The 19,627-nt window shown below is 39.6% G+C and overlaps 1 protein-coding gene across 3 annotated transcripts in view; it reads right to left on the bottom strand.

Annotated features, from left to right (window-relative positions):
- Positions 1-19,627, bottom strand: part of cd276 (CD276 molecule) — a 455,194-nt gene that overhangs the window by 89,449 nt on the left and 346,118 nt on the right. For all 3 annotated transcript variants that reach the window (XM_073025039.1, XM_073025041.1, XM_073025038.1), the window contains exon 6: positions 18,416-18,451. In XM_073025039.1, the coding sequence (XP_072881140.1) occupies positions 18,416-18,451 (36 nt within the window). The remainder of the gene's footprint in view (positions 1-18,415; positions 18,452-19,627) is intronic.

The raw sequence follows: 19,627 nt of genomic DNA, 5'->3' as shown, positions 1-19,627 counted from the left end.
TACTCTTTTTACTTCTCTTATTTCTTTTCTTTTCAAATATGATTCTTTACTAAGTTGTGAGTGATTGGAAACTGTGATTTAGATTTTGATGGTGTGCTTTGCGGCCGACTGAGCAATCTAGTGCTTTGCTGTCTCTGCGGGAGTTCACTGAGGTTTGGAGCGGAGTGTGTGGCCTGGAGGCATTGAGGCAGGGAGTGAGCCCATGATGAACTCCATTGCTTCTCTTCAAATGAGGCGTCAAGGGCGTGAACCCATGATCAACTCCATTGTTTCTCTCTGATTGAGGCAGCAAGCAAGGATGAAGTCAATGCAGACAAGAGTAGAGTATAGGTGGGTTTTTGTTGCCATCCGGCTGCATTTGACCCATCTTTCTCTCTTTCTAACTAGCTGCTGTCAGAGGAAAGTGCAGGAGTCTTGGGATCCACGTTGTCAGAAAATGGAGAAACCATCGCAAATCCCTCATAACTCCTGATGATCTGAAGATGACGTGCGGGCTGCCTTCAGGTGGGTGAATCCAGGGAAAGCATCCAGTCCGAAAGTACTGGCCAAGAACTAAAGATTAGTGTTGACTTACTCGATGGTGTGTTCATGGATATCTTCAAACTCTCACTTCAGCTGACTGTGGTTGAAACAGGCTTCAATCATACCGGTGCCCAAGAAGAGCATGGTGAACTGCCTCAATGACAATCACCCAGTTGCACTTACATCCACAGTGATGAAGTGTTTTGAGAGGATAATGATGAAGCATATCAGCACCTCTCTGTGTGGTGACTTGGATCCGCTCCGACTTGCCCACTGAAGCCAAAGGTCTACAGCAGATGCCATCGCATTGGCTCTCCATGGAACCTTGGAACATCTGGATAGCAAAGATCCATACATCAGGATGCTCTTTATCAATTACAGCTCAGCATTTTCCCCTCAAAACTAATCAGTAAACTTCAAAACCTGGGCCTCAATACCTTCTTGTGCAATTGAAACCTGGATTTCATCACTTCCAGACCCCAGTCAGTTCGGATTGGCAAAAACATCTCCTCCATGATCTCAACCAGCACAGGTGCAGCACGGGGCTGTGGTGCTTAGCCCCGCTCTACTCACTTTACACCTATGACTAAACACAGCTCCAACACCATATTCAAGTTTGCTGCTGATAGGACGGTTGTGGGCTGTATCAAAGGTGGTGATGAATCAGCAAAAATAAGGGAGATTGAAAATTTGGCTGAGTAGTGTCATAACAACAAACTCTCCCTCAATGTCATCAAGACCAAGGAACTGATAGAAGATTTCAGGGGACAGAAACCAGAGATTCATGAGCCAGTCTTCATAGAAGGATCAGAGGTGGAGAGTGTCAGTAACTTTAAATTCCTGGGTGTCACTTTCTCAGAAGACCTGTCCTGGACCCATCATATAAATGTAATTGCAAAGAAAGCACAACATTACCTCTGCTTCCTCAGGAGTATGCTGAGATTCGGCATGACATATAAAACTTTGACAAACTTCTATAAATGCGTAGTGGAAAGTGTATTGACTGGCTGCATCATGGCCCAGTATGGGAACACCAGTGCCTTTGAATGGAAAATCCTACAAAAGGTAGTGGATTCGGCCCAGTACATCATGGGTAAAGCCCTCCCAACCATTGAGCACATCTACATGAAACACTGTCATAGGAAAGCAGCATCCATCATCAAAGACCCTCACCACCTTTGGCCATGCTCCTTTCTTGCTGATGCCCATCAGGTAGAAGGTACAAGTGCCTCAGGACTCGCACCACCACCAGGTTCAAGAACAGTTGCTACCCCTCAACCATCAGGCTCTTGAACAGAAGGGCATACTCATCTATTGAGATGTTCCCACAACCAATGGTCTCAATTTAAGGACACTTTACCTTGTTATTTCATGCATAAGAACATAAGAAATAGGAGCAGGAGTAGGCCATCTGGCCCACTGATCCTGCTCTGCCATTCAATAAGATCGTGGCTGATCTGGCCATGGACTCATCTCCACGTATTTACCTTTTCTCCATAACCCTTAGTTCCCCTGCTATGCAAAAATCTATCCAACCTTGTTTTAAATATATTTACTGAGGTCGCCTCCACCGCTTCATTGGGCAGAGAGTTCTACAGATTCACCGCTCTTTAGGAAAAGAAGTTCCTCCTCACCTTCATCCTAAATTTACTCCCCTGAATCTTGAGGCTATGACCTCTATTCTCTTTTCTCATCTACAAGTGGAAACAACTTTCTTGCCTCTATCTTACCTATCTCTTTCATAATTTTATGTTTCTATAAGATCTCTTCTCATTCTTCTGAATTCCAGTGAGAACAGTCCCAGGCAACTCAATCTCTCCTCATAGCCTAAACCCCTCATCTCTGGAATCAACCTGATGAACTTACTCTGCAATGACCCCAAAGTCAGTATATCCTTCTTCAAGGAAGGAGACCAGAACTGCACGCAGTACTCCAGGTGCAGCCTCACCAGTACCCTGTACAGTTGCAGCATAACCTCCCTGCTCTTAAATTCAATCCCTCTAGCAATGAAGCCCAACATTCCCTATGCCTTCTTCATATCCTGCTGTACCTGCAAACCAACCTATTGTGATTCATGCACAAGCACTCCCAAGTTGCTCTGCACAGCAGCATGCTGCATTTTTTACCATTTAAATAATAATCTGCTCTTTCATTACAGATATACTGTATAAAGAGTAAAAGTGAGTGGATATTGGACTGCCAGAAAATGACACTGGAGGGGTAGTAATTTGGGACAAAGAAATGTCGACAAACATAACAAGATTTAATTATAATATTATTGCTCTTGTTACTTATATGTATTTGCCTTTGCACAGTTCGTTGCCTTCTATGCTCTACTTGATCTCTCATTGATCCTGTTATAGTTACTACTCTATAGATTTGTTGAGTATGCCCGTAGGAAAAAGAATCTCAGGGCTGTACATGGAGACATATACTGCATCTACTCTGATAATAAAAGTTACTTTGAACTTTAGGATTGAACGGCAAGGCTGTGGTCTCATTTTGGGGGACGTTCTGGCTCACGTTTCATGCGTTCCTGGATTCTGGTTACTCTTTTCTTCTGTTTTTGAGCAGTTTGATCAGGACCATCAATGTGGACTGGGCCACTCAGGCAAAGAACGGGCCTGTGGCCTGTATTAGCTAACAGAGTGATGCCAAACTGAACCGAACTGAATATTACTGATTTGATGTTTGACATTCTATATGTTGTTCACTCGCTTTTTGCCGCTTGTGCTATTTTTTTCCCACTACTTGGGTGCTTGACGTTTTCTTGACAGGGTTCCATGGTGTTTTTTTTTCATGGCTGCCCGCAGAAGGATGAGTTGTATACATGCTTTGATAATAAACGTACTTTGAAAACTTTTGAAAAGAAATGGTCTCAACACCAACCCTCTGCGGAATATCACAAGTCACCAGCAGCCAACCAGAAAAGGCCCATTTATTCTCACTCCTTCCAATCAGCCAATCTCCTATCCATGCTTCCATCTTTCCCGTAATACCATGCACTCTTACCTTGCTAAGCAGCCTCGTGTGCAGCACCTTGTCAAAGGCCTTCTAAAAATCCAAGTGAACAACATCCACTGACTCATCCTGCCCGTTGTATCCTCAAAAGATTCCAACAGATTGCGAGGCAGGATTTCCCCTCATGGAAACAATGCTGACTTTGGCCTATTTTATCATGTGCCTCCAAGTACCCCAAAACCTCATCCTTAATAATGAACTCCAACATCTTCCCAAGTACTGAAGTTAGGCTAATTGGCCTATGATTTCCTTTCTTCTGCCTCCCTCCCTTCTTAAAGAGTGGACTGACATTTGCAGTTCTCCAGTCCTCCAGAACCATTTCAAAATCTAGTGTATCTTGAAAGATCATTACTAATGCCTCCTCAATCTCTTCAGCTGCCTCTTTCAGAACTCTGTAGTCCATCTGGTCCAAGTGATTTACCTACCCTCAAACCTTTCTGCTTCCCGTGCACCTTCTTGTTAGTAATGTCAACTACACTCACTTCTGCCCTGTGACACTCATGAATTTCGGGCATTCTGTTGTGTCTTCAACAGTGAAGACTGATGCATAATGCAAAATACTTATTATATTCGTCCATCATTTCTTTATCCTAAATTACTACCCCTCCAGTGTCATTTTCTACTAGTCCAATATCCACTCTTGCCTCTCCTTTATTCTTTATACTGTATATCTGTAAAAAATTTTGGTATCCTCTTTTGTTTTATTGTCTAGTTTTCCTTCATATTTTGCAAACACGAGGCAGATGCTGGAAATTCAAGCAACACGCACAAAATGCTGGTGGAACACAGCAGGCCAGGCAGCATCTATAGGAAGAAGTACAGTTGACGTTTTGGGCCGAGACCCTTCATTAGGACTAACTGAAAGAAGATATGAAAGTGGGAAGGGTAGGGGGAAATCCGAAATGATAGGAGAAGACAGGAGGAGGAAGGATAAAGCTAAGAACTGGAAAATTGATTGGCTAAAGGGATGCATAGCTGGAGAAGGGAGAGAATCATGGGATGGGAGGCCTAGGGAGAAAGAAAGGGGGAGGGGAGCACCAGAGGGAGATGGAGAACAGGCAAAGAGTGATTGTGAGAGGGACAGACAGAGAAAAAAAAGGAGAGAGAGAAAAAGGGCGGGGGGATAAATAAATAAATAAGGGATAGGGTAAGAAGGGAAGGAGGGGCATTAATGGAAGTTAGAGAAATCAATGTTCATGCCATCAGGTTGGAGGCTACCCAGACGGAATATCAGGTGTTGTTCCTCCAACCTGAGTGTGGCTTCATCTTGACAGTGGAAGAGGCCATGGAGAGACATATCAGAATGGGAATTGGACGTGGAATTAAAATGTGTGGCCACTGGGAGGTCCTGCTTTCTCTGGCAGACAGAGCGTAGGTGTTCAATGAAACGGTCTCCCAGTCTGCGTCAAGTCCACCTATAGAAGGCTGCACCGGGAGCAAGCACCAGACGCAGTATATCACACTCCCCTCGAGGAGGAGTATATCCTCCTCCCCTTCTTACCCATTCCTTATTTATTTATTTATCTATCTATCTATCCATTTAATTATCTCCCTCCTCCTCCCCCCCTTTTTTTCCTCTCGCCTTTTTCTCTCTCTCTGTTCCTCTCACAATCACTCCTTGTTTTTTCTCCATCTCCCTCTGGTGCTCCCCTCCCCCTTTCTTTCTCCCCAGGCCTCCCATCTCATGATCCTTTCCCTTCTCCAGCTGTGTATCCCTTTTGCCAATCAACTTTCCAGCTCTTAGCTTTATCCCTCCAAGTCCTGTCTTCTCCTATCATTTTGGATATCCCTCTCCCCCTCCCACTTTCAAATCTCTTACTATCTTTTCTTTCAGTTAGTCCTGACGAAGGGTCTCAGCCCGAAATGTCAACTGTACTTTTTCCTATAGATGCTGCCTGGTCTGCTGCGTTCCACCGGCATTTTGTGTGTGTTCCTTCATATTTCATCGTATTTTGCTTATGGCTTACTTAGTTACCTTCTGTTTGTTTTTAAAAACTTCCCAATCTTCAAACTTCCCACTGATTTTTGCAATATTTCATCCACTCTCTTTACCATTTATGTGGTCATTGACTTTTATTGTCAGCCGCATTTCCCTCATCCTCCCTTTAGAATACTTCTTCATCTTTAGGATGCATCTATCCTGTGCCTTCTGAATTGCTCCCCAAAACTCCAGCCTTGCTGTTATGCCATCATCCCTACCAATGTCCCTTCCAATTAATGTTGGCCAGCTCCACTCTCATGCCTCTGTATTTTCCTTTACTCAACTGTAATTCTGATACCCCTGACTTTACCTTCCTCTCAAACTGCAGGGAGAATTCTATCATATTATGTTCATTGCCTCCTGAAGGTTGCTTTACCATAGTGCCCTAATCAAATCTGGTTATACAACATCCAATCCAGAATGTTCTTTTCCTCCATGGGCTGAAGCTGTTCTAGAAAGCATCTCGCAGGCATTCTACAAATTCCCTCTCTTGGGAACCTTAATTCCCCAATCTACCTGCATGATCCCCCATGACTATCGTAACATTGCCTTTTTTACATGCATTTTCTGTCTTCTGCTGTAATTTCCATCCTGTATCCTACGTACCTTTCAGTATATAACTCCCATCAAGATCTTTTTACCCTTGCAGTTTTTTAATTCTACCCATGAGGATTCTACATTTTCTGATCCTAGGTAACGTCTTTCTCAGAATTTGACTTCAATATTTATCAACAGAGCCGGAGGTCAGCGGGAGACGCTCATGGAGTGAGTACTGTTTCAGATCCACTCCATAACCTTTACTTTTTTTTAACCTTTGATCACCTTTATTCAACTTATTGTTACCCACACCAAAAGATTCTTGCTACTTTCTCGGGCTTATCGTTAAGATTTGATTGTGAATTCTTGAAGATATGCAAACAGAAATGGCTCTTAGATCCAAAGGACGAGAACCGGAGCGTAACCTGAACGGTAATGGAAAGAAGCAAGCTCAACCGCAACGCACTGAGTTAACTTATGAACTGTTTATGGAGGTTTTGGATAGAAAATTTGATGAACAACATCAAGTTTTTAAACAAGATATAAAGGCTTTTCAAGATTATATGGTTAAGACGGATTCAGTAATTAACCAGCAGCAAGTTCTTATCGCGTCTCTGCAAGAAGAAGCTCGGAAACGAGATTTGACAATTGAAAAATTGCAACAGGATTTAATTTCGACCATTAAACTGGTGGAAACACTTAAAGCCAAGAGTGTCGATTTGGAGAATCGGTCCAGAAGACAGAACCTACGCATACTTGGTCTCCCAGACGGCATAGAAAAAGGCGATCCTTCGAAATATTTTGCTCAATTTTTAAAAGACGCGTTTCCGTCGGTTTTTCCAGAGAACCCCCCCGGTACTTGACCGAGCACATAGAATTTGGAGTCGTTCATCGAGTGCTTCAGCCAAACCCCCGGTGGTAATTGTCCGGTTTCACTACGTGCACGACAAAGAACAACTCATTCGTGAGGCTCGGAGGGCTGGGATGATTAAATTTCAAAATTACTATTTCCGTTTGGTGGAAGATTTTAGTCCTGAAATTATGAAAAAAAGGCTTCTTTTTAAACCTCTGATGTCTGAATGTTATGAGAAAAATCTAAAACCTGCGCTCTTATACCCGGCGAAGCTCAGAATCTCCCCGCTGAACGCTCCTCGCCAGGTTTTTCTTTCTACTTTTGAAGCAAAAAAGTATTTGGAGGAGAACTTCCCTACTGATATAGACACTACTCTCCAATAAATGAGTGATTCTGATCGTGAAAGATGGTTTTCGATTCCTTAAACCAGGGTTAGTCTCTGGCTATTGGTGTAGGGTTATCCTATACTTCATAGTTAAGTTAAAGTGTGCTTTCGTTATATTAATCGCTCTGTCTTATACACTTTAACCACTATACTATATTTTTGACTATTACTTTTGTTCCCTTGAAGGTATATTTTTAACCTTTCGAAGGGAATTTTTTTTTTATTATCAAGATGGTGGTTTTTTGCAAAATATTCTTGGTTTTGTTTAAGATGGCATTATTGTTTCCTTTTTCGTCTTCTTCCTATAATGCATCACTTATCATAGTTTAAATACTTCTTGATTTGTTTGGATTATAATCCGATTTATAAACTTTTAGTGATTATATTCTTTTTTTTACAACTAAGCATATTAAGAAGTGTAGATTTTAGTATTGCGATCATAATTCTTAAAGTTGGGGTGGTTTTTTTTCATATATCCTTTAAATACGGAGTGGTCTGCCGCTGATATGGGGGTAGAATTAGTCACATTTTTTCCTTTTTCTAGCCATATTTTGCCTTTTTTTCTTTTTCGTGTGGGGGTGGGGGTTGGTCTGTTTTCCTTTTTTATTTTTCTTTTATCAATTTGTTTTAGGTTTTTCACTCGGGCTGCTCTTGAACTACAATTATGTCTACGATGTCGTCATTTCCGGGTCCGCTCTTTATTTTTGTTCCTCTTCCGGGTGCATGAGTTTATAATATGGTTAACCCTTTCTATACCAAAGGGATGACTTTAGAAGCATGGCTCAAACCATTAACTTTGTGTCTTGGAATACTAATGGTTTAAACCATCCGATTAAACGAAAGAAGATTTTCAAAGTATTCCAAAGACTTAATGCTCCTATCATTTTTGTACAAGAAACTCATGTGAGGAAGGAGGACAAATATCGCTTTTTTAGGTCTTGGCGGGGTCAACAGTATCATTCGAATTCGAATGCCAAAGTTAAGGGAGTTTCAATTTTTTTTTTTTTTATTAATAATAATAAATAAATAATAAATAAATAAAAAAGCTATTATTAATGCTTTTTGAGATAGTGATTTAGATGCATATCATATTTTTTACTGAGTTAAGTATTGTATGTAATTAGTTTTGCTACAACAAGTGTATGGGACATTGGAAAAAAGTTGAATTTCCCCATGGGGATGAATAAAGTATCTATCTATCTATTGCATTTGTTCAACATGATATCCTTTCGGATCCGAATGGTAGATTTTTGTTAATTACGGGTTTACTCTGTAATAAAAAGGTTGCTATGGTTAATGTTTATGCTCCAAATGTGGATTGTCCTGACTTTTTTAAGTCCTTATTTACTTCTTTACCTAATTTAAATGAATATAAGTTAATAATGGGTGGTGACTTTAATTGTTGTCTAAATCCTTTGATGGACAAATTTACATCTATTCAGACTTTACCCAATAAGTCGGCCACTTGTATTAACTCCTTTTTGACTGATAATGGAGTTTTTGATATCTGGAGATTTCGTCATCCTAATGATAAAGAGTTTTCTTTTTTCTCACATGTTTATCACTCCTATTCGAGAATTGATTATTTTTTTATTGACTCTTGTTTTATTCCATCGGTAATTGGTTGTAATTATGATATTATAGCTATTTCTGACCATGCTCCATTAAAACATTCTATTAATTTTACGGATACAGCTTTAAGTGCTAGACAATGGCGATTTGACTCTACCTTATTGCAAGAGCCGGACTTTATTAAATTTATGAAGGAGCAGATCAATTTCTTCTTTTCAACTAATTCCACGGAAGATATTTCTTGCGGAATACTTTGGGACACCTTTAAAGCGTATATACGTGGACAGATTATCTCTTACTCTGTTGGTCTGAGAAAACGCATTAAGAAGGAAACTCTTTTATTGGTTGATAAAATTAAAGAGATTGACAAGAAATATTCGACTACTCCTAGTAGGGAGCTTTACAAACAGAGGGTTGAACTTCAAATGGAACATAGTTTATTACTTACATCTCCGATTGAAAATCAATTAATGAAAACCAGATCTGATTTCTATATACATAGTGATAAATCGGGAAAACTGTTAGCTAGTCAGCTGAAGAATGTTTGAGTTAAACGTCAAATCACTAAGGTTCGTCAGCAGAATGGGGATTTGACAGTTAACCATGATGAGATAAATAAGTCTTTTCAAGACTTTTATACCTCCCTGTATCAATCTGAATTCCCTCAGGATCATAATACCATGTGTGATTTTCTTGGGAAATTGAATTTTCCAAAATTATCATCCGATGATCTTTCAATATTAGATACTCCGTTCACGGATGCAGAAATTAAAGGGGTTATTTCCTCAATGAATTCTGGGAAAGCACCAGGTCCAGATGGGTATACAGTAGAATTTTTAAAATGTTTTTCTGCTACTCTCTCTCCTTGGCTATGCAAGGTTTTTGAAGAAGCAATTAGATTGGGGAATTTGCCACAATCTTTTTATAGAGCTTCCATTTCCTTAATATTGAAGAAAGATAAAGACCCTACTGACTGTGCATCTTATAGACCAATATCTTTATTGAATGTGGATTCTAAGATCTTTTCCAAGTTACTGGCTTCCAGGTTGGAGAAGGTATAAGCCCAAATTATTTCGGAAGACCAAACCGGTTTTATTAAAAATCGCTATTCTTTTTTCAATGTTAGGAGATTACTGAATATTGTTTATACTCCTTCACATAACACTTCAGAATGTGTTATTTCATTAGATGCGGAGAAAGCATTTGATAGAGTTGAATGGCCTTACTTATTTTATGTGCTGGAGAAGTTTAATTTCAGTCCGACCTTTATTTCTTGGATTAAACTGATTTATCAAACTCCAGTAGCCTCGGTGTTTACTAATAATCAAAGATCTCCATTTTTTCGTTTATTTCGGGGCACTAGACAAGGTTGTCCTCTTAGTCCATTACTATTTAATATCGCTTTAGAACCTTTGGCAATTGCCATCAGAGAATCACAGGATATTTTGGGTATTAATTGTGGAACAGATATTCATAAGGTATCTTTGTACGCAGATGATTTATTATTATTCATCTCTAACCCTGAGAAATCTATTCCAGCAGTCTTATCATTGTTGGCTCAATTTAGTGAGTTTTCTGGGTATAAGTTAAATCTTAATAAGAGTGAATTGTTTTCTTTGAATAGACAGGTCCCAAGCTATGGTATTTTACCTTTTAAATTAGTTAATGATTCTTTTACTTACTTAGGGATTAAAATCACAAAAAAACATAAAGAATTATTTAGGTTTAATTTTCTACCCTTAATTGATCAGATTAAAGGCTTGTTTACTAAGTGGTCACCATTATCTTTATCTCTGATAGGTAGGATTAATGCTATTAAGATGGTTATTTTACCTAAATTTTTATATATTTTTCAAGCGGTACCAATTTTTATTCCGAAATCCTTTTTTACTAATGTTGATTCAAAAATTTCCTCATATATATGGCAGAATAAAAATCCCAGGTTAGGTAGAACATACTTACAGAAGACAAAGAAGGAAGGTGGGTTGGCATTACCCAATTTCAGATTTTATTATTGGGCAGTTAATATTAGATATTTGTTATGTTGGTTGAAAGAATGGGATGGTCCTCTTGGCCCTCATTGGGTGAGTTTGGAAACTAAATCGGTACCAGGTTATGCTCTGGGTTCTATTTTAGGGACATCTCTCCCTTTTGCTCTTTCTAAATTGCCGAAACGAATTGACAACCCGATAGTTAAATATACCTTACGTATATGGTTTCAATTTCGGAAATTTTTCGGGTTGACTCAATTCGTTTTAAATAGTCCTATTGTATCTAATTGTTTTTTCCACCCCTCAATTATAGATCAAGCTTTTTTGGCTTGGAAAACTAAGGGTTTATTAAGATTTTCCGACTTATTTTTGGACAACTGTTTTATGTCTTTTGAGCAATTATCTAATAAATATAATTTGCCTAGATTTCATTTTTTTAGATACTTACAGGTTAGGCATTTTTTAAGTACGGTACTTCCTACGTTTCCAAATTTTGTGTCTTCAGATATTTTGGAGAGTTTGTTTGAATTAAACCCTTTTCAAAAAGGGTTTATATCAAAACTTTATAATATAATTATGAAGATACGTTCAGTGCCCTTTGATAAGACCAAAAATTATTGGGAAAGAGAGCTCAATCTTATTATTCCTATTGAGAATTGGGATAGAATTCTTCAATTAGTTAATACATCATCTATATGTGCCAAACATTCATTAATACAATTTAAGGTTGTACATAGGGCCCATATGTCCAAGGATAAATTAGCTCATTTTTATTCTTATATAAACCCTATTTGTGACAGATGTCAATTAGAAATCGCATCTTTAACTCATATGTTTTGGTCATGTCCGCTTTTGAAAAAATATTGGAAAGATATTTTTGATATTATCTCTGCGGTACTGAACATCGATTTACAACCCCATCCTATTACCGCAATTTTTGGTTTACCGATGATGGACTCACTCCATTTATCTCCTTCCGCCTGTCGAATGATTGCTTTTCTCACTTTGATGGCTAGAAGATCTATTTTGTTGAATTGGAAGGAAATTAATCCTCCCACGGTATTTCATTGACTTTCTCAAACTATGTTATGTCTAAATTTAGAAAAAATTAGAAGTGCTGTATTTGATACTTCTATTAAATTTGAAAAGATATGGAGACCATTTATTCAATATTTTCATATGATGTAATATGGCCCTGTGCCAAGCTTATTGGTTTTTTCAGCTTTAATCGTATGTATGTTGAGAGGATCGGAGTTGACGACATTGATGTTTATGTATTCTTGTGAGATACTATAAACAGCCCTTTTTTTCTCTCTTTTTTTTAGTTTTTTTTCTTTTTTTGCTTTCTTTTTTTTCCCTTAGATATTAGATTAGTAGGTTAGTAACTTTGCATATATTTTTTTTCTTTTTTCTTTTTTTTTATATATTATATATTATGAAATATCTAGATTTACCTTGTTCATATATATACTATATGGTTCATGTTTTGGGAAAACTTATTTATACTGTATTCATTGCTTATGTATTCCTTCATGTGTAATGGGAATTTGTATGTTTGTAATCCCTTTATTAATATATTAACTGTATTTTGTTCATAATATTTTTAATACTAATAAAAAGATTGAAAAAGAAAAGAAAGAAAGAAAGAGCCACACCACCCCCTCTGCCCACCTACCTGTCCTTTCAATACAATGTGCATCCTTGGATATTAAGCTTCCAACTATGATCTTCTTTTCAACCATCACTCAGTGTTGCTTATAACATCATACCTGCCAAACTCTTAACTGGTTTGAGATCATCTACCTTATTCTGTATATTGAATGCATTCAAATATAACACTTTCAGTCCTCTATTCATCAACCTTTTTGATTTTGCCCTCTTGTTACACTTCAACTCATCCAACTAACTGCAATTTTGCCCAGTCATCTGCCTGTCCTTCCTCACAGTCTCAGTACACACTGCATCTACTTGCATACCAACTGTCCCATCTTCAGCCCTATCACTCCAGTCCCATTCCCGCTGTGGAATTAGTTTTTTGCATACCCAACACCTCCAGCTAACCTGCCGTTAAGGATATTGGCCCTCTTGGGTCCAGGTGTAACTTGTCCTTTTTGAACAGATCATACTTTCCCCAGAAGATATCCCCAATGATCCTAAAATCTGAAATACTAGCCCTTGCACTAATTCCTCAGCCATGCATTCATTATCCTATTCTTACCCTTAGAGGTGCATAGCACAGGCAACAATCGGGTGATTACCACCCTGCAGGTCCTGTTTTTCAGTTTTCTACCTAATTCCCTATATTCTCACTTCAAGATCTACTCCCATTTCATATCCAGGTTGTTGGAGCCAATGTGTATCACAAATACTTGGTGCTCAGCCTCCCCCTTTAGAATGCTGTGGACCTGATCTGAAACATCCCTGACCCTGGCACCCAGGAGGCAACAAACCATCCAGGTGGCTTTTTCACATCCACAGAATCTCCTCCCTGTTCCTTAAGCTATGGAATCCCCTTTAATTGGTGGCTCCTCTTCTACCCGCTTCTTTCCTGAGTTAGAGTCGGTGCCAGAGACCTGGTCACTGCGGCTTTCCCCTGGTAGGAAGAAGGTTCAACTCTGGTCCAGACTCACTGCATTTGCTTTTATCCCTGACTGTATCACCTCTTATTCTGGACAACTGCCTTCATTCTATCCTCCAGGAACCTAAAGTTATATAAAGTTCATTTCCATACCACCCTTATACTTTCCAACCTCCAGTGACTCCTGTCAAATGCACGCAGTCTTTTTCCATGGAATTGGGAAATCAAAAACTAGAGGATATAGGTTTAAGGTGAGATGGGAGAGGTTGAACAGGAATCAGATGAGCATCTTCTTCACACAGCAGATGGTCAGTATATGGAATAAGCTTCCAGAGTGGCTGAGGCCAGACCATTAACAACATATAAAGTGCACCTGGGCAGGAAAGGTATTGGATTTGCACATGAGTGTGCTTCCATGGGTGTGTTAGTCTGGGAGTTCTGCAGAGGCAGGAAGACCAACTTTGTGCCTGGCCACAGAATAACCTGGATGGAGATCACTGAATAAGTCGCAGATATTTTAGCTGATTTCCAACAAAAGATGACATTCAAAGCATGGCACTTTATCCTTTGCAGGACCGCTGAGGCAAAAAATGATGTTGTTGAAGAAGGCACAGCATTTCACTGTAACTTTAATACAGTGCTGTAGAAAATGACCAGCACCTTGGTATGTACTTTGAGTCCATTTCCATGAGCAAATGCACACCTGTGGGTCAGGATCACGCTCCACACAGCTACTATTTTACAGTGTGAATTACATACCAACAATCTAACTGGGTGCTCGCACCACAGGATGTCGCACACTCACATGGTGCACACTCCACATACTGATATGGTGCATACTCACACACTCAATTGGTGCACATTCACACACTTTCATGGTGCACATTCACACGTGCACACTTGTACTCTCACATTCTGCACACACACACACACACTCATAAGCTGCATACTCACAGGGCGCACACTGTACGTTTCGATGTACATGGGACAAATAAACTACTCTTTGCACACTTGCACACTCACACAACGCGCACACACTTTCCAGGACTCTACAATTCCTATTCTCAGTATTATTTATTATTGTAATTGCACAGTTTGTCTTCTTTTGCACACTGGTTATTCGTCAGTCTTTGGCAATGTGTAGTTTCCCATTGATTCTATTGTATTTTCTTCTACTGTGAATGCCCACAAGAAAATTTATCTCAGTGTAGTCTATGGTGACATATGTACTTTGATAATCAATCTTCTTTGAACTTAAAGAGAGAGAGAGAGAGAGGGAGAGAGAGAGAGAGAGAGAGAGAGAGAGAGAGAGAGAGAGAGAGAGAGAGAGAGAGAGAGAGGTGAGCTGGACTGTTAGCACTGAACACCCTGAGAATTTTTCCAAGTCTTTCCCAGGTCAAGAACAGCTAGTGGGAGTGAAGTGCAAGGGCAGATGGCCTCCTACCTTGAACCTTTCAATGTGTTTACAGCTAATGGAGATTTCTGGGAAGAGCAGTCACTTTTACAATGTAGAAGGGGTCTCCTCCCCTCACTACCAGCCAATGAGGGAAGAAGGTGGTTATTTAAGGCACCCAATGAATGAGTAATGTAGCAGAGTTTTGAGAGCCATTAAGTTTCAGGGTAGGTCATGTTGATAGGGTGCAATGTCTTGCAGTTTGCAGAGTCTCACGTAGTGGCAGAACCCTTTGCATTTGGGAATTTCACTTGCATTCCAATAACAAATGTGTTTTAACTTAAAACTTAGTCTGAATATTCATTGCATCTAGCAATTTTGTTTGCAGACATTCAATCATCAGTGGCATTTGTTGAAAGCTTAGAGCTTTCATCTTGTGCTTTGACAGGTCCATTATGGTGCTGGATACCAAGTCACTTCCATGAAGGCCAGGAGTAAAGATTTACATTCTTCTAGCACCTCTTGCTAGATTCAGGATATCCCCAAATACTTTACAGCCAATCGAGTACTCCGCAGTCACTGCCAGAATGTACTATGCACAGGAACTATTACGTGGTCCCAAAAAGGAAAATGCATCAAGTGCTTGCAGAGACAAAGTGAAACTGATGATGCTCTTGCCCTGTTTGCCTTTGGCTTAATGCGGATCAAAAATTATCCACAGAGGGAACTGATAGATTTTGCATTGTTTGTCTAACCTTGTGCCGAGTTGTCACTTGTTAACCAGCATGAGTCATTAAACAGCTGTGACCTTTGGAGACAACTACTGTCAGCTTTCCTTTAACAAGGGGCTTACATTTTCATCTTCAGAACTGCGTATTAGCTCCCAAGATCCTACATAACAACATTTGGCAGAGAAGATAAATGTTTAATGAGAAACACTAGTAAGAGGCAATGATCAATTGAGGATTACAGTTTTATGACAAGTACCAAGCATGCCTTTCTCCAGTAATCTACTCTGTCAATCTTGAATAAAGCATTATATTTTAAATCCAGAAAGTCAGGATGCTGAAAATAAATGATAAAATCCCAGATTTTGTATGTCCATTTATCTTGTCCATATTTTCTTTGTGGATAACTTTATTACTTATTTTAATGCTGGCACAGTAGTGTAGTGGTTAGCACAATGCTTTACAGTACCAGAGACCTGGGTCCAATTCCCTCCGCTATATGTAAGGAGTTTGTACGTTTTCCCCATGACCATGTGAGATTCCTCCCGTGATCCTGTTTCCTCCTACAATTCCTCCCACATTTCGGTTGGTAGGCTAATTAGTCATTATAAATTGTCCCGTGATTAGCCTAGGATTAAATCAGGAGGAGGGGGTAGTTTCTGACAGTGCAACTCTGAGGGCCGAAGGGCCTGTTCTGTGCTGTGTCTGAATAAATAACAAAATACGCCAAATTCAGTTGGTTTTCTAGCAGTTACAACATTTGACTTAACACTTCCTTTACTTTGAAAATGACAGTCACTTTCACTGGTCACACTCAACACTGAAAATATTTCCAAAGAAAACTGTTAATTATTTCTCCAGTGAGATTGAGAATTAATTCTTTAACAATGAATGAAATTAACAATTAGGATGCTGTCAATACACAGGAGCTGGAGAAATCATCTAACATTACAATTATTTTCTTAAAGTTAGGGGAGAACTAAAAGTGAATAGATGAAATCGATTTAATGAACGTTTCAGCAGAGCAATATCGGGTGTGTGGTCAACAGCTTGGAGAGGATGTCGATAGCTGTGCTTAGTAACAACTGGGGAAGAAGATTAGGTAAGACTGGACTAGGGGTCACTGTTTAAAAATCAGAGTCAAGTCATTTGGGAATGAAACAAGGGAACTCCACAAACTGTGGTAAAAATTAGAATTCTGTAAATGGCAATCAATGATAGGTCAATCATTAGTCGGAAATCTCAAACCTAATAGTTTATGAACATATCAATCATTAGTAAGCCCTCAAAACTATTCTACCAATTAATAAAATCATGGCTGATCTAACTGCAAACTCATCTCCAAATTCCCTCCTGGTCTCAATAATTTATTACCCAATGGCTTATCGAGAATGCATCCATCTCTCTTACAAACCTCCAATGACTCTACTTCTACGACCATCTCCCAAATCACAATGCAGCCAGCGAAGTTGATTTTTTGAACTGTACGAAGGGGAACAACTGATTGATGGGAGATGGGCATTTGGGAAATTTAACAATGGTGATAGCCACAGTACAGGAGTGAACAGGACACAAGGAAAATGATTCTGTTTTGAGACCATTCTAATGACCTTAATGTCAGACAACACTAATGTCCTTATCAAACTGTACTGCAAATGATAAACAGTAACATGGGTGAGGTGTCTCCAAGATTTACACATAGTACATCATCATGTCTTTAGCAGATGCTAAAGCACTTCAGGTGGTGGGGTGGAGATATGTCACCACTGAAGGAGGTATAATGCACTCCTTCCCTCCGCTAGACTACAGGTCACCTCTGGGCAAGGTGTAGCACCCCCCAATCAGGGTCATGTGACACCATGGGAGCAGGTGGTGGATGGTCATATGAGCAGCTGGTGCACATCACAAATCCTGGTTATGCAACCGCTGACACCAGGCAGACAATCTCTGAAGAGTATGGATAATGGCTGGGGTCATCCATCTTGCCCAGAAGAAGGCAATGGCAAACCACTTCTGTAGAAAAATTTGCCAAGAACAATCATGGTCATGGAAAGACCACGATCACCCCCGTCATACAACATGGCACATAACAAACGAAAGCGGTTCACTTTCTCTGCACTAATCGTGTAATAAATTTCTTAACGCAGCTCCGTGTTCCATGCGCTTTGCAAAATTCCAAGGCTGGCAAAGTGCTGCAGCTAATGGAGCTGCTGTCAGACTGTGCAGCAACTTGAGTTCAGTCCTTGCCTCAAGCTCTGTGTGTGTGCTTGCACCTTGGTGTTGGTACTGAATTTGCTTTATTATTGTCACATATACTGAGGCACAGTGAAAAGCTTGTCCTGATACTGTTCATACAGATCAGATCATTACACATTGCACTGAGGTAGAACAAGGTTAAACAATATCAACACAGAATAAAGTATAACAGCTACAGAGACAGTGCCATACAGGCAAACAATACAGTACAAGATTATAATGAGGTAGAATAAAATTTGGGGGAGTTGATGGGAGAGTGGAGAGAATAAAATGGGATCAGTGTAGGATTGGGTGCTTGCTGGTCAATGTGGACTTGGGCTGAAGATCCCGTTTCCCTTCTGTATAATTTTGTGACCAAATAGGTGTGCTGGAATATGTCTCTGTGACACAATGTGAAATGAAGCTCAGGCAATGATACTGATGTTACAGTATGTGCTAACAGAGTCAGAGTCATACAGTACTACAGCAGAACAACAGCCTCTTCTGTCCACATTGTCCATGGCAGCCTGCCTATTCCCATCTACCTGTACCATTGCCTTCCATACCCCTCTCATCCATTACATATCCAAACTTCTCTTAAATGTAACAACTGACATACCTGTCTTTGCTTTCGCATCCTCTTCCACACCGTGCTCTGCAATTAAACAGATAAACCTCGTTAAACATGGTTGTCTGAGAAAAGGCAATCAAGCGTAGTTAGTGCCCAGGTTCAATTGATTGTCATTTGTACCTGAAATTGAATAGACAATTACTGAGCTCTTTTCCGCATGTCCAAATGGCAAAAATAAAATTTATATATATACAACACCTCTTGCATCTATTTCAGAACATCCTTAAATGCTTTATAGAAACTTGTATTTATCTACCATCTCCTGCCTCTCTTTTAGGACATCCCCAAGTGCCTTAGAACCAAACGAGTACTGTGTCTTCTCAAGAGATGCTGAAATCTGAAGCAAAATACGAGATACTGAAGGAACTCAACAGTCAGGCAGCATCTATGGAACGAAATGAACAGTCCGCATTTCAGGTCAAGACCCTTCATCCAGTCTGGAGTGGAGGTAGTTCAGGAAGGGTTCACTTGGTTGATTCCTGAATTTAAGACATTGATATTGGAAGAACAATTGGTACCTACTGTGGATTGGAAGAGCGAGAGGTGATTCTGAAGGAGATTGTCATGGCAAATGTTCAGTGGTTCAGCAGGGGTATTTCACAAGAAGTTACTCAAGCTCTCTTCTTATTCAGTGAAGAACTGAGGTCCCACACCACCAGGTTCAGAAACAGTTATTACCCTACAACCATCGGGCTCCTGAAACATCATGGATAACTTCACTTATCTCAATTCTGAATTGATTGTACAACCTATAGACTTGCATTCAAGTGCTCATTTTCTCAGTTTTTTTATTTGCATAATTTGTCTTCTTCTGAACATTGTTAGTTTGTCATTCTTAATTTATGGATAGTTTTTCATATATTCTATTGTATTCCTTTATTTTCTTGTAAATGCCTGCAAGAAAATGAATTTCAAGGTAGTATCTGGCAACATACAGATACTTTGATAATAAATTTACTTCGGCTTTGACAATGAAAGATAACTAATACTAAGAATTCCTGTTCTTGGAGAATGATGAACCTTTGGAATTCTCTGCCCCAAAGAGCTGTGGAGGTAAAGTCACTGAGTTCAGTTAAAGAGGAGAGAGACAGATTTTTAAGGGAATCTAGGGTTAGTTGGAACAGGCAGGAAAATGTAAATGAGATCAAATTCAAATCAAGCATGATCTTAGTGAATTAGGGAGATCAGGGTTTCTCAGCC

This window comes from Hemitrygon akajei, chromosome 21 (genome assembly GCF_048418815.1).
Source record: "Hemitrygon akajei chromosome 21, sHemAka1.3, whole genome shotgun sequence".
NCBI lineage: Eukaryota > Metazoa > Chordata > Chondrichthyes > Myliobatiformes > Dasyatidae > Hemitrygon > Hemitrygon akajei.
Note: the sequence above shows the minus strand (reverse complement) of the source record. Positions and strands in the feature narration are given on the sequence as shown.